Source organism: Ranitomeya imitator, chromosome 5 (genome assembly GCF_032444005.1).
Source record: "Ranitomeya imitator isolate aRanImi1 chromosome 5, aRanImi1.pri, whole genome shotgun sequence".
NCBI classification, from domain to species: Eukaryota; Metazoa; Chordata; class Amphibia; order Anura; family Dendrobatidae; genus Ranitomeya; species Ranitomeya imitator.
The window spans coordinates 452,286,572-452,309,609 of NC_091286.1; the positions used below are offsets into that span (position 1 = coordinate 452,286,572).

Consider the following 23,038-nt stretch of genomic DNA (forward strand, 5'->3'; position numbering starts at 1 on the left):
ACATACACACACACACAAAGCACTAATGTAGTTATGAACATATTTTAGAAACTAGAAAAGTCAGGATGTTAAGGCTAGTGTCACATTGCGTTAGCGTATAGCGCTACGGACTGCGCTAACGCAATGTCCCAAAAGGGATCGCATTTGCCGATCCCGCTAGCGCAGATGCCCGATCTGCGCTAGTGAGGAACGGACCGCGAACGCAGCAAGCAGCGGTCGCGGTCCGTCACTCAAATGACGGCACATCGCTAGCGCACGCCCAATGTGGGCGTGCGCTAGCGATGCGTTCGCCATTACAAACAATGGCGGCGTTAACGGACTACGTTACACCGCGTTATGCTGCGGTGTAACGTAGTCCGTTAAACGGGTTCACATAACGTAATGTGAACCTAGCCTAATACAAACTGGCAAATATTAAAATAACGTACAAAAGAGAGTTGTGTTTGTTTAAGCTGTAAACATTTTAATAAAATAATATACAGAAAACAGTGTAAATCTTTGAGGAGGAAAAAACAATGTATATGAGAATTATTCATAAAATAGAATAATGAAACCAATTTGCCTTAGTGAAGTTGTGATTGTTATTGTGTAAATATAGAGTATTCAAAGACTTCTACACCATCAGAATAGAAGAATTTCTCTCTTTGGTTTTTGAAAGTGATAAACTATGACACTTAGGAAAAAAAGGATAAAAAAATAAAATCCTTGCCTACATTATATTGTGGTTAAAACTAACAGACTTCTCCTAAGGTATTTGCAGTGTACTTCGTTGTGGAGCATTGTCAGTGTATATGTTCAATGGATCCATAGGTCTCCAATCACTAAATGCCCTATTGGCCTGCATCTGGCCTTACACATCGAGGTTACTGTTTCGGTGCAGTTTGGACTAGCGCAGTAGACTGTGCTTTTCAACAGAGAGACATTCAGTGAAAACCTAGAACGTGCAATATACTTTTAATACGTGAACCTATTGTACATGTAAATGTAGACATCTGGCCTCTCAATAGGGAAATCTTGGATGGGCACTGCAGAACATATTGTGAAAAAAAGCCTGTTAATTGACAATTCTAATATTAATGCAAAAAAAACTATAAAGAATACAACAAAGAACTGTTAAATAGCACCACATAAAATAACCACAAACCCTACCTGGTTTTCCTTTGATATGCAGCTGTAAAATATTCCAATCAGCCATTTCTAAATTACCATGGTCTAACAGGTAACTTGATGAGGACAGGCAGTAGTGACGACGATCACTACAGTGTCCATAGATATTCAGAACCCGAAGAAAGGCTTTAAGTCTGATCACAGCAGCAAATGTGCTTTGCTATAGTGTAACGCAAGGTACACACAAAAACAAAATGACAACGCTGGTTTCATTCATTATTATTTGATTTTAAAGGGGTTATATTGCTTATTTTTCCCTATGCAGCTAAGAACTTACATTCAGGTAGTTGCCAACTAGCTACCTGTGCTGCCCAGCGGTCATGGAGCTCCTGCCAGCGATTCTGTGGCCTCTACAGCGGTCACATTTACAGAGCACTGTGGCAAGCTGGCTGTCAACTGAGCAGAGAGGAAGAGCTGCTCTGTTAGAACGGCACAGCGCAGAACAGGCAGCTAGTTAGCAATTACCTGCCTGTAAGTTCTAGGCCCCAATGAGCAAAAAGTCCCAGATTAGTCTAAGTTCACATTTGCGTTGTGCGCCGCAGCGTCGTCGCCGCAACGCACAACGCAAACAAAAACACAGCAAAACGCATGCACATGCGGCCCCAATGTTAAAGATAGGGCCGCACGACGCATGCGTTTTTTAAAAGGTCGGCGCCGCACAAAAAATCCAACATGTTGCGTTTGCCGCGCCCAGACAGGTGCGCCCTAACGCCGCATGCGGCGTAAAACACAACACAACGCTTGCACATGCGGCCCCATGCGGCGCCAATGTTAAAGATAGGGCCGCACGACGCATGCGTTTTGTTGCGGCGGCGACGCTGCGGCGCAAACCGCAAATGTGAACGTACCCTTACCCTTGAAATATCATAATTATATAAGAATTTCTTTGCACTTGTAATTTGGGCAGTATAATCAGTGCACAGTTAGCTTTATAATGCCACGTGCAACACTGCTTAATGATACTGCTGTGATACTGATGTAATAAAGCCACATTTTCGCTTTTACAGCTTCTAGGCAAACTGTGGCTCTGCTAAACTAAAACTGTGAGCACTACATGGGTCTAGATGCAGATTACCCTCAGGAGATATGGGTGTAATATCAGCACAAAGTCCATCTCGGCTTGATCATGTCTATGTGAAACTATCCTCATTACATATAGAGACAATATGTCAGACACATTGAGGGAAAATTACTTTTTTTGTGTGTGTGTTGCTTAAAATAAAATGTTCGTCAGAAAAAAACTGGCACTATACAACCTTAATGAATTTTGGGCTGTGGAATAACAGTACATTTGGCTTTAAAAAAAAAAAAAAGAACAACGATTTCAGAAAACTCAGGTCAATAAATATGCCTGCATACAGCATGGCCACAGAAATTGCACATAAATGATACAATAGCTCACCACGTAGAAATATAACACAAAAATAGTCTTTTTGATCAGATGGAAACATGTTGCTGTGGATAGATTGTTGAATGCCTGAAATTAGCAATATATGGCTCTCTCTTCATCAAAGTGCAAAAGATATACATAAATGGAAACCCCTATTCTGAGGTCACAAGCACTAATGGTGTTCCTTATAATAGAGGTACGTGGCATTTCATATTTGCTCATAGTTCAGTTGTAATAAATATAAGGCGGTTATTTACAGGACTGGCAAGACATTAATACCAATAAGATCTGCCCTTTAGCATGTAGTCGAATCCACGGCCGAAAGAGTCAAGATGCTTCTGTCATTTGAATAGTAGGGATCCAATTCACTCCAAGATCTAAAGCAACAAAAAGAAACAAATGGGCAATCTAGAAACCTGTGAATTAAAATCACTTAATGCGTCGTCTTCTTCTTTGGAGAAGGACTCTTTGAATTAAGTGCTGGAAACCTTTTGAACCATATAAATATTATTCTAATAAGGAAACATAAATCAAGGCTATATTACAGTGAATATACACCGTTTAGCATTTTTTTTTAGAATCTGGTAAAGAATAGCCAAACTTTAAACATTCAATGTTTTCTACAGAAAAGCACAACTTCAGTTTCTAAAAAGAAAAAGTGAGCAACTTTGTAAGTGTATAGCTGCATATACTATTCGTCTAGCATTGCTTTTGCATTTCAGCCTGTATTACGATCTACAGTTCTGTCTGCAGAGCTAGCCCTATGTGATCACTGCATCATCTGAGCCAGGAATGATAATGATGCCAGCTTATAGTTATGATTAGCAGAATTGTGGGACTTACTGTATAAAGGACTATCAGAACTAGAGAAACGCTGACAATGCAGTGCGTAAAAAGGAGCTCAAGTTTGTACGTTCTTAAGACATTGTTGTGACATCATCTCTACCCATTAGACAAAACAGGTTTCCATACATTTCGCTATCCGCAGAGTGGAGCTGTAAGGGGTTAAACACTAGGTAAGGCTACAAAAAGTCATGAGGAGGCCTCCATGTTCTATACCTAAAGAAAAGGTCTATGGAGTCGATCTAGATTTCTGTATCAGAAGAACTTGTTAGTGCCAGGTGTTCTAATACACTGATAACCAAATGGAATAATAAAGGACAACTGTAATGCATGGAAAAAGTCCACTTAGAGGTGTAGGTTCTGATCCCAGAAATAGCCTTCTCTTTTGTATAGTCTCAAAAAGGTTAATGCAAGCACTGAAAATGAGAAGACACATGTGGTGTGAACCAGCGTGGAGAATACACTGATCCAGCTCGAATTTAAAGAATTTCAGAGCTTTTTTTGCAGTCATGCGTAAGCTGATGTGGATAAAAAAAAGCTGCGTAAACATGCGCTTGCAGATGATACTCTGTGCACATATACGCAAATGTGAACTTAGCCTTAGATATTTTTACATTTTGCTACCAGCCAGTATGTTCAATGGAATGAAACCGCAGACTGGAGAAAAGCACAATCCTCCTCATTTTTGTATGGGGCAAATGCGATGATAGAAATCATAAACCAGAACAGCTGAATGTCTAGAGCAGAATTCTTATAACAAATAAAAGGGTTGGAAGGACGTTCTCTCTCATGTTTCACTTTCTACACATCGTATTCTGTAAGTGGACTGTTTATAAAGCACTAGAATTGTCCTTTAATAACAGGCTGGAATCCATGCAACCAAAGAGAAAGTTACCGCTCCATTGCATACTACATAACAGATCATTTGTGGATGGAAGGTAGAAATGTGGCAGCTGCTCCAGTACCAAGTAGTGTTTTATACTAGATTTAACCTTATTATGTGGCATGCAATAAAAGATTTTGACCAATATCAGACAGGAAAAAATTGGTATAAATTACTTAAACCCCGTCATTAATTATAGCAGGAGATTCCCAACACCAATTCTGCAAAAGCAAGCAGTGCAAATTAAAGATCAAATGGATTCTTTCACGTGGCTGAAAAAGCACACATGCAGTTTTGAGCCAAGGTCAGGATGTATATGTATATAAAGGACAGACTTCTCTTTCTCCTTCCGCTCTTGGCATTGGCTCAAAAATCTATTCCATACTGCACGGATATTTCCAGCCTATACGCCCTAAATCAATCAGCCCCCTAGATAATTGATTCTTAGTCGCACATCACTCTATAAAAGAATGATCCCAGTAAAATCTCGGCCTGTGAAAGCCATGCAGCTATTTGACATTCTCTGCGCTGCTCTTAGACAGGTGGACCCAGGACTGTAGTGTAAAGACACTATTCAGAAAATAGTTTCCAGTTTTGATGATCCATTTCAATTTAAAGCTACAGTACCCACGGAGTAGTTACGCTACGCCAGTCTGCTTAAGACAATTTATACAGAAAGAGCAGCAGGGCCGAATATTTATTATGGAATTGTAGTTACTTTTACTACAAATTCTTTTATTTAGGTTTGTCTATAGCCATATAGTCTTTTTATACCAAGCCCTATTCTGTATACTAGATTAAGGTTTACTAATGTACCACTGGGGTGCCTGCAGTGAAGAATCAAGCCAAATTTAAGTGTTATCACAGGAGAAGGCAAATGAGCTCAGAATAACAACTCTGTGGGAACCATAGTTAAAGATGTGGAAAACTTCATCAGAGAAAATCAGAAGCCACAGGTGAAAGATTGAGATGTTGCAAGCAAATGTAGACAAACCACCAGAAACCGCTTTTCCATTTGGCCAAACAAAACAGCATTTGCGACTTTTTAAAGATGAATTTATTTATGAAAATGGAGATATTGGATAAGAATACTAAAAAATTACACTTTGTTTTTAACATGTTCTTTATAAATATTTCTTCTTGCTGATGCTGAGCTAAACATAATCATGTAAAATAAAAATATGCATTTTATAAATTGTCATGTTCTAAACATAAAACCAACAAAAAAAGACATTTGCATATTGCTTATTGGAAACATACAATCGACATAAAATTATATGATAGTGCTGTCTACACACGGGCTGAACATAGAAACTTACAACTGCTGTCACCTATTAACCCCGCTAAAAATGGTCTTCATGTCATCCTCTAATATATTGCAGCCATCATATTGTATAGCACTGTGTACTTACAATTTCTCATTTTACCTTTCTACCCAGCTAATTCTTCTCTTTTCTATTAGGTCTATGACATTACGTGATTGAAAACAAACTATCTGAATCCAACTAAGCTCTATGTATAGGTCACGTTTCTCTTCTCATCAGTCACTGCAAAAGTCCCTGGCGGGGAGGAGGGGGTTAAAGAGGGGAACGATAAATGCAAGGACAAGAGACTTGCTGTTTCTACATAGAGCAAAAAGAATAATTAGCTGGGTAGAAAGGAAAAATGGGCAATTGTAAGTACAGTGTGTCATCTAATATGATGATTGTAATGTATTAAAAGGATAAACGCTTTGGTGGGAGACAGTGCTTCTTTAAGAACCCATCGGGGTTCCACTTGCAAGTGTAGCTTGATTTGTTGCCAAGGGCAACAAGACCATTAACTTGTTCACCACCTCAATAAGGTAAGGGCAGTATTATAGGCTGTGTTCACACAGATTTCGGCAAAAATTGAGCATAAGAGGTGAAATCCATAGTCTATGCATGGCAATGAGATGTCCACAACTCTGTTCATATGACACTAAAAAAATTTCCATGCGGAGTTCCGACTGGAGATTTTTTTTCTTGGTTTCTCAGAGACTCTTAAGTCAGAAATGCAGAGAATTAACTATTTCAATGATAACAGGACTAATCCGCAGCAGATCTGAGACAGAAATCCAATGGCCAGCCTCAAAGTTGGGCCGTTGTAATACATGTCAGACATTAAGCCGTGTGAACATAGCCTTACTGTATGCATATGCTGACACCATCCCTGGGGCACATATATTGAGCAAAGTGCATTATATGTCAACACTGACTAAATAAACTATATTATAGACCCACAGTAACTTACAATGTGAAGGTCACTTACCGTAAAGAATCTAACCAATATTTTCTTGAATTACAAACATCATATTTAAGCAGTGAATGAGATGTGGACTATACACCAAGAAGGTTGATACACAAAAGACTGTTCATAATATGTCATTCCAGCTACCAATCATATGCTATTCTATGTATTTTGCGCTTTTTGAACAAATCAAAAGATCTTTTCATATTAACAGAAGATATAAATCTTTGTGTGTATCAATAGCCAAAGCCACGAATGTTCCATTAAGAATCCCAGGAATGAGAAACACACAGAGATATTGCCCATTGCAGAAATATGCCAAGGTGCCAGCAAAACAGAAAGAAAAGGTCAGACAATGAAAGACACACAGAACAGATGTCTTATATATAAAAATGTACAGAAGACATCAGAAATTAAATAAGAGTAAGAACAGTCCATCAACCCATGTTGCTCCACCTCGCTATCAACACCTCAGAGCATTGTATTTCTCATTACACCCCCAAGAGAGAGCTCCCTCAGTCATCTAAAGCTGCAGGTTCATCAGTTTCCAGTTTATAGGAGAAGCGTTGGCAGCAAAGGCTATTTAGAGAGGTTCCACACCTGGTGACCCGTGGCGCAGTGCATCGCCCCATCACTCCGTCCAGCAGTCTTCTAAAAGACACGCACGCCGTCTCCCCGCCTGTGTAGCAGCACATTGAGTCCAAGCAGCTGATACCTGATCCTGTCTCAGTAAGCTGAGGAGGAGATAGAAATGTGACAGCAGTGGGCCATTACAAGTGTTCTTATACTGGCAGCAGCTAGAGCAACATTTAAGAAATTGTGTGTCTACGGAAAACAACAAGATGTTCAAAATTCGAGCTTCAGAACACGAACAGGTTAGCATCACATATGCATAGTTAATACTGACGTAAATGCCTACGAGAAAAATATACTTTTAGATACGTTTTACATGTTGCAAATAACACACACAAGGGGAAAATAAAACAAGCATACAATTAGAGCACCAGCAACCATGCTGCCAGGCAAGGGGTCATTCACTAATCAGCTGAGGGGACAGGCGCCTAAAACGTTTAAAGATATCTTATTTTAGAAAGAAGGGACAAAGCAAATTCACAGGAAATGTCAATGAGTCTGCGAGCTTCACTAGACTAAACGGTCTTAGACATTTTATACAATGCAAAATCCTGATCACCATAAGCCAAGCACCACGAGACCTAGGATGTAACCTTGTGTGTTGGCATTTAGTAGGTACACAATATAGAGAACGTTCATACATAAACCTGAACACTTTACAGCAATAAGACCATCCCTTCCTTAGCATCAACAAAACCATATCCAGAAGACATCAAAGTCAAATCTGAGCAAAACTGGGAATATTCATTGATCGGCCAAAGATCATTTCATCAAGCTACATATGTTCATGAAAAAAAATAAAAATAAAACTTCAATTCAACCATTACTGGGAACCTTTTTGAATGAAGACTTCTTATACCTCCTCAGTAAAAAGAATTCCCTTGCTTCATGATTTCACCTTTTTCCCTCCATTTCATAGCCGTTTCTTACATTGTGTATATATTAATGTTCATGTAGAGGTTGTATACACGTATAAAGTCAGACGAATCAGACAGATGACGGAGGGGCAGAGAAGGAGTTGGCATTGTAAATATAAACGCTTGATAATATTATTCTCTGGCAGTTTGCTCTTCTCCAACATGCAAGTATAAAAGCTCAGACGAGCATGTGTGCTTAATGGGTGTTCAGGAGATCAGGAGACATGACGGTTGTCCATACAAGACTATTATACAGTTAAGTCCATATATATTTGGACAGGGACAACATTTTTCTAATTTTGGTTATGGACATTACCACAATGAATTTTAAACAAAACAATTCAGATGCAGTTGAAGTTCAGACTTTCAGCTTTCATTTGAGGGTATCCACATTAAAATTGGATGAAGGGTTTAGGAGTTTCAGCTCCTTAACATGTGCCACCCTGTTTTTAAAGGGACCAAAAGTAATTGGACAATTGACTCTAAGGCCATTTCATGGACAGGTGTGGGCAATTCCTTCATTAGGTCATTCTCAATTAAGCAGATAAAAGGCCTGGAGTGGATTTGAGATGTGGTACTTGCATTTGGAAGGTTTTGCTGTGAAGTAAGCATGCGGTCACAGGAGCTCTCCATGCAGGTGAAACAAGCCATCCTTAAGCTGCAAAAACAGAAAAAACCCATCCGAGAAATTGCTACAATATTAGGAGTGGCAAAATCTACAGTTTGGTACATCCTGAGAAAGAAAGAAAGCACTGGTGAACTCATCAATGCAAAAAGACCTGGGCGCTCACGGAAGACAACAGTGGTGGATGATCGCAGAATAATCTCCATGGTGAAGAGAAACCCCTTCACAACAGCCAACCAAGTGAACAACACTCTCCAGGAGGTCAGCGTATCAATATCCAAATCTACCATAAAGAGAAGACTACATGAAAGTAAATACAGAGGATTCACTTCACGCTGCAAGCCACTCATAAGCATCAAGAATAAAAAAGCTAGACTGGACTTTACTGAAAAAACATCTAAAAAAGCCAGCACAGTTCAGGAAGAACATTCTTTGGACAGATGAAACCAAGATCAACCTCTACCAGAATGATGGAAAGAAATGTATGGCGAAGGCGTGCTACAGCTCATGATCCAAAGCATACCACATCATCTGTAAAACTCGGCGGAGGCAGTGTGATGGCTTGGGCATGCATGGCTGCCAGTGGCACTGGGTCACTAGTGTTTATTGATGATGTGACACAGGACAGAAGCAGCTTAATGAATTCTGAGGTCTTCAGAGACATACTGTGTGCTCAGATCCAGCCAAATGCAGCCAAACTGATCGGTGGTCGTTTCATACATAAAGCCAAAGCAACCCAGGAGTTTATTAAAGCAAAGAAGTGAAATATTCTTGAATGGCCAAGTCAGTCACCTGATCTCAACCCAATTGAGCATGCATTTCACTTGTTAAAGACTAAACTTCAGACAGAAAGGCCCACAAACAAACAACAACTGAAAACCACCGCGGTGAAGGCCTGGCAGAGCATCAAAAAGGAGGAAACACAGCGTCTGGTGATGTCCATGAGCTCAAGACTTCAGGCAGTCATTGCCAACAAAGGGTTTTCAACTAAGTACTAGAAATGAACATTTTATTTAAAATTATTTAATCTGTCCAATTACTTTTGGTCCCTTTAAAAACAGGGTGGCACATGTAAAGGAGCTGAAACTCCTAAACCCTTCATCCAATTTTAATGTGGAGACCCTCAAATGAAAGCTGAAAGTCTGAACTTCAACTCATCTGAATTGTTTTGTTTAACCCTTTCACGACATGTGCCGTACTATTACTGCGCATGCCATGTCCCCCCTCCTTTGATGTGGGCTCCGGCGGTGAGCCCATATCAAAGTCGCGACATGTCAGCTGTTTTGTACAGCTGACATGTGCGCGCAATAGCGGCGGGTGAAATCGCTATTCACCCGCCGCTATTAACCTGTTAAATGCCGCTGTCAAACGCAGACAGCGGCACTTAACCGGCGCTTCCGGACGGAAATGATGTCATCGCCGACCCCCGTCACATGATCGGGGGTCGGCGATGCATCAGGAAGGTAACCATAGAGGTCCTCCAGACCTCTATGGTTACTGATGGCGGCCTGCTGTGAGCGCCCCCCTGTGGTCGGCGCTCACAGCACACCTGCATTTCAGCTACATAGCAGCTATGTAGCAGAGCCGATCAGGCTATGCCAGCTTCTAGCCTCCCATGGAGGCTATTGAAGCATGGCACAAGTAAAAAAAAAATGTTTTTAAAAATATGAAAAAAATATAAACATTATAAAAGTTTAAATCACCCCCCTTTCGCCCCATCCTAAATAAAACAATTAAAAAAAAAAAACCTACATGTATTTGGTATCGCCGCGTTCAGAATCGCCCAATCAATTAAAAAAAAGCATTAACCTGATCGCTAAACAGCGTAGCGAGAAAAAAAATCCAAAACGCCAGAATTACGTTTTTTTTTTGTCCCCGTGACATTGCATTAAAATGCAATAACGGGCGATCAAAAGAACGTATCTGCACCAAAATGGTATCATTAAAAACGTCAGCTCGGCATGCAAAAAATAAGCCCTCACCCGACCCCAGATCACGAAAAATGGAGACGCTTCGGGTATCGGAAAACGGCACTTTTTTTTTTTTTAAAGCAAAGTTTTGAATTTTTTTTCACTATTTGGATAAAAAATAACCTAGTCATGTTAGGTGTCTATGAACTCGTAATGACCTAGAGAATCATAATGGCAGGTTAGTTTAGCATTTAATGAACCTAGCAAAAAAGCCAAACCAAAAACAAGTGTGGGATTGCACTTTTTTTGCAATTTCACCGCACTTGGAACTTTTTTCCCGTTTTCTAGTAAAAGACATGGTAAAACCAATGGTGTCGTCCAAAAGTACAACTCGTCCCTCAAAAAATAAGCCCTCATGACCAAATTGACGGAAAAATAAAAAAGTTATGGCTCTGGGAAGGAGGGAAGTGAAAAATGAAAACGCAAAAACGAAAAAGGGCCACGACTTGAAGGGGTTAAAATTCATTGTGGTAATGTTTATAACCAAAATTAGAAAAATGTTGTCTGTCCAAATATATATGGACTACCCCATCTGAGAGCAGTATAATGTAGGAAAAGAGAAGCTGAATCCAATGATATATCACTTAGATTACTGGGTGCAGTTATTCTGACAAAGGTTTAACCCCACCCACACCAGGCTCTGTATATATAATGTTCATAGACAGTGAGGTGCCTATCACAGGAGGGGACATGTCAGACTAGCATGCAGGAGCTGCTGTGTCCCAGCAATGATAAACTCCTGGTGCTAAAACAATCATTGCAAGCAACAAAACCATGGAGCTTGATAAGAGGCATTACTGAAATTTGAGTTTTAACCCCTACCTCATGCGATCTTCAGATGACACACCTGCTGACAGATTCCCTTTAAAAGAGTCAACCAGAGCTCACATTGTGAGGACATATCCGTAGGATAAGTTGTCTACATAAGACTGGTACCTGCTCCAGCAACGGCTCAAAGTTATGTACAGAGCTGAACACCATAGTTCCACACATTGATTTGTGGCCACTGCCAGGTAATGCACTTTATCTCCCAAATACTTGGAAAGGAAATATGGTGCCCCAGCACTCAGTAGTGACCAGTTAATAATGTACAGCACTGCAATGTTCAGCTCTGTAAACTGCTTAATGTACCTGACCTCTGCTGGAGCAGATATCTGCTGATCGGTGGGGCTGCAGGGTGTCGGGCTCCAATCAGTCTCATATTGATGACCTATACTTCCTATCTAACTTCATGAAATGTTAGACAGCTAGTTGTAAGCCAACTTCGTTGAAAAGTAGCTGTGCTGAAGTAATGATCCGAGGGAATAAAAATAATGCCATCAATTGATAGTAATTGTGGCATTATAAGGCCAACAATCTGTGCACTGTATATACACATGCTACATAAACATATGCACAATGACATCTAACAGGAAACTACACACTCCTTTGTGTACTCGATGGTAGCTGGAGACTTACTGCAATAACGAGAATACTACTGTACAGGCTGTGGGGTTGGTGACATTTTTAGACAACTTTAGAAAATGTTACAAAATATCTTAAAACAATCCACAAAACCCCCATAAATAACCAACAGCGTACAATACATTTCAGTATTTACAGAGAAAACGGTTAGTCTGTCATGCTGTCTAGATGTTAAAGCACACAATGTGGTTAGGGTGCACAAGTCCACCAATGAATGAGTTCACAAATATGGAAACAATGTTCTCTATAATGACTAGATGTGGCTGGAACACAATGTTTCTATCATGACAAATGCATGCCAGCACTGAATCAAGTGCATGTCACACAGGACCACGGGTGGCTAGTGATCACAGTTGGAGTACTACCTAGTCTGCTCAAGTGCTGGTTTGATGCATCAGCTAGCAATTGCCTATTGTCCGACTCTCTGTGCTGGTTTTCAGCAAAGTCAAATGCTGAGCTGACTGAACCCTTATCCTCTTCCATCTAAAGGGACAGAAAAGTAACATTCTGGTAAAATGACTGCTGTAATGCTTTAGATACTTATTACACAGCTTAAAATGGATACAACAGTGTAAATGTAATAGTTCACCCAAGTACAAACACAAGCAGAGTTCAGTTTCTCACTGGATGACATGTTTAAAAAACAAAGGGGAAAAAAAGGGGAAATGGAGAAAGGGTTCACACATCCACTTAGGTAAAAATAAGAGAACACACATGAATCCACAACTCAGTAAGGCCTAAATATCAGTGATCGCGTGTGATAGAAAATGATAAAAGACTACAAATGACATTAACTACTGCCAGAAAAGTAAGGTGACATGGAAACAAGACTATGATTGTAAGGAGTGCATAGTGTCATCTATTACAAGTAGGACAGGAGTACAACAAACAGTATCCGGAATGTTCATGCATTACACAGAGGACCAATTTACGCCAATGGGCATCTTGTAATGATGAAGTCCCCATGGTGGGGCTGTAGGACAATCAAACATAGGCTACAAAGTTCTCCACAGAAATCACTGGGGTTTTGGCAGCCGGGCATTTTTTGATCAGCATATTTTTAGTTACCCGTCAAATGAAAAGGGATAAGAAGTGGACAACATATTTAAGTTGGTTAAGGTGCTTGAAAGAATTAGAAAAGCTTTAAAGCACCACTCCGGCGTTTTTTTGCAGCACTAGAGTGGTGCTTCTAATGTAAAGTCCCTGTACCTAGTCTGATACTCACTCCTGTATCAGCGCCGCTCCTGCCGGTCAGTTTCCTGTTCTGTCCGTTTTGTGATGTGCCGGATCGCTCCAGTGTTTGCTGCAGTGAGTCGGAGGTCACAACTCAATGCAGGTCTAGGAGAGCCTGGTTCTGGCTCGCAGATTTACACTGAGAGCTTGTAACATAGCTTCTGACTTCCGGACAGTCAAAAGCTGTGGTCACAAGATGGCGCCGCGGGACAGAAGCAGCACCGAAAAAAGGTGAAACCAGCGCTGGGCAGTGGGTAGAGACCTTAGTTTAGTAGCAACACCCAGATCTAACCAAAAAACGCCAAAACTGCTGGAGTGGTGCTTTAAAAGGTTTTTGTCACTTTATCTGACAGCAACATGATGATGTAGGTGTGTCACGTACTGAGCTGCTTGCCGTAGTTTTGATAATTTCCTGATGGTAAAATAATAATATTGTCTGGCTGACAAGTCCAAAACAAGTTCTCTGCAGCCTACCCCTGCCCCCGGTCAGGTCTCAACTTATGTACATGCTGATTAAAAGACATGTCAGTCACTGAAGGGGATTGATACTTATGGTAAAGAACATGGCTGCCTGAAAAGTGCAAGATTTTTTCCAGGTACCTCCCATTTTTTCTTTTCATATTTTTAGCACAGTGTATGGTTTTAATTATTCTAAATAAATTGTAAACTTGCATTTTTTTCCTTTGGTGCTGAATTTCCTTATTGGTGTTATTTTTGCATTTGCAGTTGGGGATACCGGCCATGTTATATCTGTGCACCATCCATGGAAGTCTTGTATCCATTTGCTTTTACATTACGATGGCTTCTTGATTTTTTTCCACTAAAGTGGTGTACCTTACTCCAGAAATGTACACCAGGCACATCATTTCTGACGGCGGCGTACGTGGTGTATCAGAAGCACCTGATTCATTATGCTGCGCATGCCACTTCATGAATCAGGACAGTGTATCCCAGTGAGCGCTTCACTAAGGTCTCTTTCACACTTCCGTCTTTTCTCTCCGATCGAAATCCGTCGATTTTTGAAAAAAAAAAAAAAACAGGATCCTGCAATTTTTTCTGCGGGATCCTGTGTGTTCTCATAGACTTGTATTAGCGACGGATTGTGACGGATGGCCATCCGTTTCATCCGTCATGCACTGGATCCGTCGGAAAATTGCTGTCCATCGGGTGGAGAAACCGTTCAGTGGAACTTTTTTTTCTGCACGTCGGAAAATCGCTCAGCAACGGGCCCTGCACTACCAGTCGTTGGCTATAATGGAAGCCTATGGACGCAGGATCCGTCGCTGACCGTCAAAAACAGGAATCCAGCGACGTATCCCGTTTTTCTGAGCATGCGTGGAAGGGGAATCAATTAATCTCTCTCTATAATTTTAGACATTCAAATTCAGGCAGCGCCTAATTCGACGCATCTGTCAGGAAACTGGATGCGTTGCATTAGTTTTTCACTATTTTTAAGACAACTGTCGATACGTCGCATCGACGCATTTTGAGAGCCGCCTGCCGATGGAAGTGTGAAAGAAGCCTAAGACTGGCATGCACTACGCCAGTCTTCATGCATCTCTCCCTGAATGTCTGATTCATGCTGACCATAGTTCAGACAGCAGGAATCAGGTGTTAGGTTCCCTTTAAAGTGAAGAGCATTTTTATTTGTCTCTGTGATGGAAAACCTGCTGCAATAGATAATATTGAACGCTGTTCATTTTTTTTAGCCAATTAATGACCCTATAGTTTTGTTGCGTTTTTGTTTGTATCCAAAACCATTAATAGGGGTGACCACATTAATGTGGCTTATGTGATCCAGTTTAGAATTGTAACGGGTGTCAATATGAGCTTAAACATGGGCAGAACATTTCTAGGTCCCTTGGGTACCACATTAATCCAGCCATTATCATCAGTGAGCATACACTGACCACTAGATCACCGGCAAGGACAGCAAAATAAGCTCTCCAGTGACCAGATCAAACCAAATTATGGGGAATATTGCAAGTCACACTCAATTTTTTATTATTTGATCCCCAATTGAACATAAAGTGCTGCACTAAAGTCGATTTGAAAAAATGCAGAGTAAAAGGTCAGCTAAATATCAAGTAACGCTTATGCTACTCACAAATATTTAGTGCCTAGCACAGGTTATGGATTCATCCTGGAATAATACACTAACATAAGGGGGGATTTTAAATCCAACATCTTCCTCCTGCAAAACCAGAGCTGTCAATCAAGAGGGGGCAAAGATAAATGCAAATCAAGTAGGTGGGAAGGTGCACTCAACTATTTGGCCATGCCAATCGGGAATCAAGTGCCTGTGACTCCCTTTTTAAGAGGGACTGTCCATATAGCATGACTGTTCAAACCAAGTACAGGCGCTCTGTGCTTCATGACATGGCCAGACATTTAACTACACTTTCCCACCTGCTTGGTTTATCTCTATCTCCACCCTTCTCCTGGGTCTAGCAAGTCAGTGCTGTCAATCATAGAAGGGAGGAAGGTGGAGATAGAGGAAAACCAAGCAGGTGGGAAGGTGCATGTAAATGACTGGCTCCGCAATGAGGCACCAGGCGCCTGTACTTGGAGTGAACAGTAATCTTCTGTGCTGACAGAGTCCCTTTAAAGTGATGAAGAACAGAAGCACTCCATTAGCGACTGTGTATATTACGTCTGACTATAGAAATGCTGCTCAATGATGGGTATTAGGACCTTATAAGAATTGAACACCTTTCTAGTGACATAAGGTACATTTAATAGTCTGATATAATTGGAATCTCTAAACTAACAAACTCTCCAAGACCTAAATGCAGCCGTGTACTTTGTCAGTGGGCAGAGAGATTATTTAGACAGAAGGATTTTTTCCAGTCTTACTCTTAATTTTGTTACAACGCCGCGAGTGAAAACCTGTCTGAAAAGAGAGCTCTTATTTTCCAGATGGATTCGTGTTGTCATTTCCATTTTCTAATAGCCAAGTAAATGGCTGTATTGCAGAACATTGTAAATCTCGCAATGGAGCTACTGAGCGCTGCAGAGCAGCATCACTGTGTGCTCACTGTTGTAATACAGAAACATGTATACATGTACAGATGTATACGCATGAGCATAAAGCCCGCAACAGTTCACATCCTTTCAGAAAGATAGATCTGGACAGTGTGGCCACAGTATCAATCAACAGGAACATGTGACTTCCTACCCCTGAATCTAATTCTATTATGCTCACTGCTGAGGAGTGGACAGTTTCAGGAGGATATTATGGTTTTGGCAGCTGAAATATTAAAGGGAATCTATCAGTTGATTCATGTTACCAAACCATAGAGCGCACACATCAGAGCTGCCTGCACGGTTCCAGCCAGGCTTGCTCTTCCCTGAAATGTCTCAGAGTTTGAGAGAAAACAGTTTAAAGATCCAGCAAGAGAAGCAAAGGGAGAAAAGAGACGAGTCCTGTATCCCCCGACCAGTTTCTCCCTGCTCCACTCCTTGTGAATGACAAGTGTCTCACCTGGAGAGGTGCTGGGAAAATCCAGCCAATGGCGCATCAGACTCATGTCTTCTCTGGTCGTGGTCCCCGGCCAGATCTTCTAACAATATTTTCTTTTCAGCATTTTAGAGAAAGGCATACCAGGCTTTGATTCATGCTGCCCATGGTTTAGGCACCATAAATCCAGTGACCGTGAAAGGAGTTGGCCATCTATAACTGGAGGTAAAACCTCAGAAGGACCCTCAGGCTTGCATTTTCATGTTAAGTTTTGCTAAAAATAAAATAAACATTTTTTAAAGGGACTTTGCCACAAACCAAATTTGCAACAGTGGCTTGGTTATCCAGTACAATACAATTATTATTATCAGCATTTCTATGTTCTCATGTAATCTCCATATTTCTGGGTTTCCCAGTAATTGTGAGTGGGTTTTTATGTGGCGAGATTCTGCTTTCCTGCCAATTTCCAGCTGTGCGTTATGTGGGCAATGACATTACTCCTACAGCACGAGCAATATCAGCATCATGGCAAAACTAGGAGGAAAACTCGGATTTACTAAACAAAACTATTCCATGGGTCACCAGTAAGCGAGTGCGAGACTTACTCAGTGTAACAATACTTTAAAAAATAGTCTGAGAACAATATAATGCAGCTGAGTAGTCTCAGGCAGGTCTCCGGTGGCTTCTCCACACATTGAGCCTTGTGACTTATCTGGAGAGACCTGTCCGACAACTGGAGCAGGGCAGGGAGAAGCAGCCGGGGACCGCTCTCATATCAGGGGACACAGTCGGCTTTACAACATATGTTTTTTTTCTGACATGTCACAACTTTTCAGAGTAAGTTTACACAGCTGGAATAGTGAAGCCAGGGTCTCGATTCATGCCACCTGAGGGTCGGGCAGCATGAATCTGATGACAAGTTCCCTTTAAACAGTGACAATTATTAGATGTCCTCTGTACACCAGTACAATAAAATGAAACAAAGCCATAAAGAGCCAACTACAAGGTAGACTTTCAACAGATATATTGTAATAAATGTTTGAAAAAATATATATATTCTATATATCTTTTTTTATATAGAGATTTAACGTTTTTACAGGCTTTCAAGACATTGGATGATTTACTAATAATCTATTTCATTAGCTCATTATTTCATAATAAATAAAGCAGAGATAAAAGGTATACAGCAGCTCTATATTTTAGTAGAAATGGATGTCAATGCAAAAAAAAAATAAAAAAATCAAAGCACAGATTTAGAACAAGAATCTATGAACAAATGAGTACAAGGCTAATGCAAGAATTATAGGAAGAGAAAAGCTAAATTAATAGAACCAAAAAGAAACATATATATAAAATTGGATTTTCAGTCCAGTGGAGACGGTCCTATCAGTGACTGATGGCTATCGTTGAATGTAAATGCAAACTTGTACACTCCCTGACAGAATTTATGTCGCTTATCCACGTTACGTAAATAAAAGCTTATAACTTGACTTGAAATTCATCGATTAGTTGTATAAATTATTCTTTTGAAAGCTTAAACACTCCAAAATGTGGTTTAGGTTAAGAAAATAAATTGGCATCAATGCAGAAATATTGATCAGTTAATGGACACAGAATGGTCAGATTTTGGCAAGACAAAAGTTTTGTCGCCTGGTCATATAATGCACCCAATCCTAGTTTACATCCTCACCTGTGCTCAGTAAATGATCGGTTAATTAGTGTGTGTGTATAAAAAGAAACAAAGCACCCCAGACCTTCACTTGAACTGCAACTTGAGCTCTGACAACATGCCAAAAATCCACCCTGCGGCCAAGCCTGGATTATCAAGAGGCTGAAGACCAGATCCACTGCAGAGGTGGCTGGCACCATTAATGTGTCTCAGCATCAAGTACAAAGAATTAAAAAAAGATTTTGAAGAGACTGGAGATGTGTTTGACAAGCCCAGGTACGGCAGACCCCGCAAGACAACTGCTCAGGAGGAACGTTTGTTGGTTAGAAAATCCAAAGCAAATCCCTCTTCCACTGCAGCAGAGCTCCAACAGGCCTGGTCACCTCAAGTCCCTGTGTCAACTAGAACAGTTTGTAGGATCTGGTCTCGAACTGGCCTCCATGGTCGAATCAGTGCCCAGAAGCCAGCACTAAACAAAAGGCAAATAAAAAACAGTATGGCATTTGCAAAATCCCACAGCCTGCTAAACAGATGGACGCTGGAAAAGTGGCAGAAGGTGGATTTCTCTAATTAATCTTCAGTAGAATTACACCATAGCCACTGCAAATACTGCAGGAGACCTACTGGAGCCCGTATGGATCCAAATACATCTAGAAAACAGTTAAATTTGGTGGTGGAAAGATAATGGTCTGCAGTTACATTCAGTATGGGGGTGTGCGAAACATTTGCAAGGTGGAAGGCAATATCAATAGCCTAAAATATAAAGAAGTATTAGCTACCTCTTATATTCCAAATCATAAAAGGGGTCAAATTCTGCAGCAGGATGGTGCTCCATCTCATACATCCATCTCTACAACAAAGTTCCTCCAGGCAAAAAAGATCAAGGCGCTCAAGGACTGGCCAGCCCAGTCACCAGACATGAACATCATTGAGCATGTTTGGGGTAGGATGAAAGAGGACGCTTGGAAGACAAAACCAAAGAATCTAGATGAAATGTGGGAGGCATGCAAGACTGCATTCTTTACTATTCCGGATGACTTCATTAATAAATTGTATGAATCACTGTTGAACCTGTCTTCAAGCTCATGGAAGTCACACAAAATATTAAATATGACTAATAGCACCACAACTTCATTCACCAGTGTTATGCAACATATATTTGTATTTTAAGTTAATTAATTGTTTGAATACCACATTACTTTCTGTGAGCAACAAAACTTTTGTCTTGCCAAAATCTGACCCTTCTGTGTCCATTAACTGATCAATATTTCCGCATTGATGCCAATTTATTTTCTTAACCTAAACCACATTTCAGAGGGTTTCAGCTTTCAAAAGAATAATTTATACAACCAATGGATGAATGTAAGGTCAGGATATAAGCTTTTATTTACATAACATGGATAAGCGACATAACTTCTGTCAGGGAGTGTACATAGAAAGCTGTCATTCACAGACAGGACCACCCACTGGATCAAAAATCTCAGATAAAGCAGAGGTATAAATGATTAAAACACAGGATGTTGTGAATCTAAAATGATATCAACCTGCTCTGCTCCTGCTTCCGTAGTATACTGTGCCTGCAGATTGCTGCATTTTCATGGTGACAGGTTTCTGTTTAAGTGCTTAATAAAAATTAAAAATAGACTAAAAACTAGTTTAAAGGACACCTAACAGGTGATACATGCTGCCCAAATTGGCCAGTGGTTGTTACATGCTGCCCACGGTCTGGGCAGCATGTATCACCTGTCAGGTATAGTCCTCTTCCTCTCTGAAGAGACAATTTGCATCATCCCCAATCAAATCCCTGCTGACAGAGGTCAGACAGTCCATGCACTAATTAGGCCTCTTTCACACTTCAGTTATTTGGCGTCAGTCTAAAACCGCCATTTTCCTCAAATAACGGATCCGTCATTTTTTTTTGACGGATCCGTTATTTTCCCATAGACTTGCATTAGTGACGGATTGTGACGGATGGTCGTCCGTTCCATCCGTCATGCGACGGATCCGTCGAAATTTGGCGGACGTTTTCTGAAAATAGACGGACATTGGAACGTTTTTTGTCAACGCCGAAATGGCGGATCGCGACGGATCCGTCGCGTCCGCCATTCCATAGAATGGGCGCCTATGGGCGACGGATCCGCCGCAACCGTTTTTTCGGCGGATCCGTCGCCCCAATCCATTTTTTCAATTGCGCATGCTCCAAAAAGTAGATACTTCTCCCAGACAAACCCCAAGTAACGGATCCGTCAAAAAAACGGATCCGTTAGAACAGTTTTCGCAACAATTGTGACGGATCCGTCAATCCGTCACTATGTCGGTAGTGACTGATGCCAAAAGACTGAAGTGTGAAAGAGGCCTTAGCTGCAGAGATCTAAATCTCACTGACTCACACCTGACTGTCCCTACTGATAAGTGACTAGTGTAAAGGTACCTTCACACTGAGCAACTTTAGAACGATAACGATAGCGATCCTTGACGTTGTAGCGTCCTGGATAGCGATATCGTTGTGTTTGACACGCAGCAGCGATCAGGATCCTGCTGTGACATCGCTGGTCGGAGCTAGAAGGCCAGAACTTTATTTCGTCGCTGGATCACCCGCTGACATCGCTGAATCGGCGTGTGTGACGCCGATCCAGCGATGTGTTCACTTGTAACCAGGGTAAACATCGGGTTACTAAGCGCAGGGTCGCGCTTAGTAACCCGATATTTGCCCTGGTTACCATTGTAAATGTGCTTACACAGTGCAGGGAGGCCGACGCCGGGGGACGCGACAGACACCGGAATGTAAGTATGTAGTGTTTTTTTTTTTTTACATTTACAATGGTAACCAGGGTAAACATCGGGTTACTAAGCGCAGCCCTGCGCTTAGTAACCCGATGTTTACCCTGGTTATCCGGGGACTTCGGCATCGTTATTGTAGATTGTAAGCTCTCACGAGCAGGGTCGGCTTATTTTGTCTTATTTTGCTTTATTACTGTATTGTTAACATTGTTACCTATGACTGTTGTGTTTGAAACTGTTAAACTGTAAAGCGCTGCGAAATATGTTGGCGCTATATAAATAAAGATTATTATTATTATCGTTGGTCGCTGGAGAGCTGTCTGTGTGACAGCTCTCCAGCGACCACACAACGACTAAACAGCAACGCTGCAGCGATCGGCATCGTTGTCTATATCGCTGCAGCGTCGCTTAATGTGACGGTACCTTAAGGAGCTGCACCTTCTCACAGATAAAAGCCGACAGGTATGAGGATGGAGACCGGCTGATGCACCGGAGCACCGTAATTGTAGGTCACTGATCTATCACCGGCAACCATTAGACAAAAGCACTTTGCTGCGACTCTACCCAAAGACTGAAGCATCATGGGAAATCTAAACTGCAATCGGGGAACCATTTCAGAGAAAAACAAGATATGATAACGGCAAAATGGATCATGAAATAACAGGTGTGCACAAGGCATACATAAAAACCTCAACAGGAGGAAAAAACTCCACTATACTGGAAAAAACACAGAAAAACAGGCAAAGGTGTTTACCTGTCTAGGCCTCAAATCAAATGCACTATCATGGTGCAGAGGGCCCAAGTAAAGATGGCGACTTCTTTACTTGGGTCCTTTGCACCATGATAGTCCATTTGATTTGAGGCCTAGACAGGTAAGCACCTTTGCCTGTTTTTCTGTGTTTTTTCCAGTATAGTGGAGTTTTTTTTTACTCCTGTTGAGGTTTTGCTGTCAGATTAGGACTGGCACGTGTGAAGACCCGTGGCGTGGGTTGCCAGCTTATGTATTGTGGCCATAATATTAACTAATACCTTACATATTTTGATATGTTCGTGTGCACTTTTTTACTTTTTGAGGTGCAGTTGGGCTCTGATGGCTTTGTAAGTTGTGGCCTCTGTTCACAAGGGACGCATTACAGTTAGCACTGGGCAGCCCGCCACAGGGGGTTACTAATAGGCTGTGATCCAGATGCTGTGCATCCTCTGTGTGAACACTGCTGCAGATTATTTATTTGCACTGGTGTGCCAAGTGGCCAATCCCTTATTGTAGGCTGGCTGTCTCATTTGGTATTACTGCACCTGTGTAGTCGCAATCTTTAATTGGGCCCTCTGCACCATGATAATGCATTTTATTTGAGCCCTAGACAGGCAAGCACCTTTGCCTGTTTTTCTGTGTTTTTTCCATACATAAAAACCTGTACATTACTATTTAGTAATAGCTTGTGCTGCACTACAAAAAATAAAAACGCGAAAGAGTAATGACATCTTGATGGTGTTGGTTCCCATGTATTGCATTGGTGTATAGAGGCAAAATAATGACAAGTTCATCCTCACCAAATACTGCTTTTTAAAGGGAAATTTAAGGTAATTTAGTCACACATGGTAGATTTCTCACAGCGACACCTAAGGGTATGTGTCCACGTTTAGGATGGCCGGTGCTATGGACGGAGCAGAAAACTCACTCCGCCCAAAGCGCCGCCCTTTCTGTAGACGCAATGATTCCAGATGTGTTGATTGC

The 23,038-nt window shown here is 41.2% G+C and overlaps 1 protein-coding gene across 3 annotated transcripts in view; it reads right to left on the bottom strand.

The window, feature by feature from the left end:
• Window positions 1–2,463: 2,463 nt before the first annotated feature.
• The window catches only part of ATP11B (ATPase phospholipid transporting 11B (putative)), a 208,364-nt gene continuing 187,789 nt past the window's right edge, over window positions 2,464–23,038 (bottom strand). For 2 of the 3 annotated variants that reach the window (XM_069727247.1, XM_069727248.1), the window contains 2 exons: window positions 7,152–7,285; window positions 2,464–2,934 (listed from right to left, as the gene is read on the bottom strand). In XM_069727247.1, coding sequence (XP_069583348.1) covers window positions 2,853–2,934; window positions 7,152–7,285 — 216 coding nt within the window. In that variant the 3' untranslated portion in view covers window positions 2,464–2,852. Of the gene's footprint in view, window positions 2,935–5,320; window positions 7,286–23,038 lie in introns of those variants that run through there. The other variant, XM_069727246.1, reaches the window with a different exon arrangement.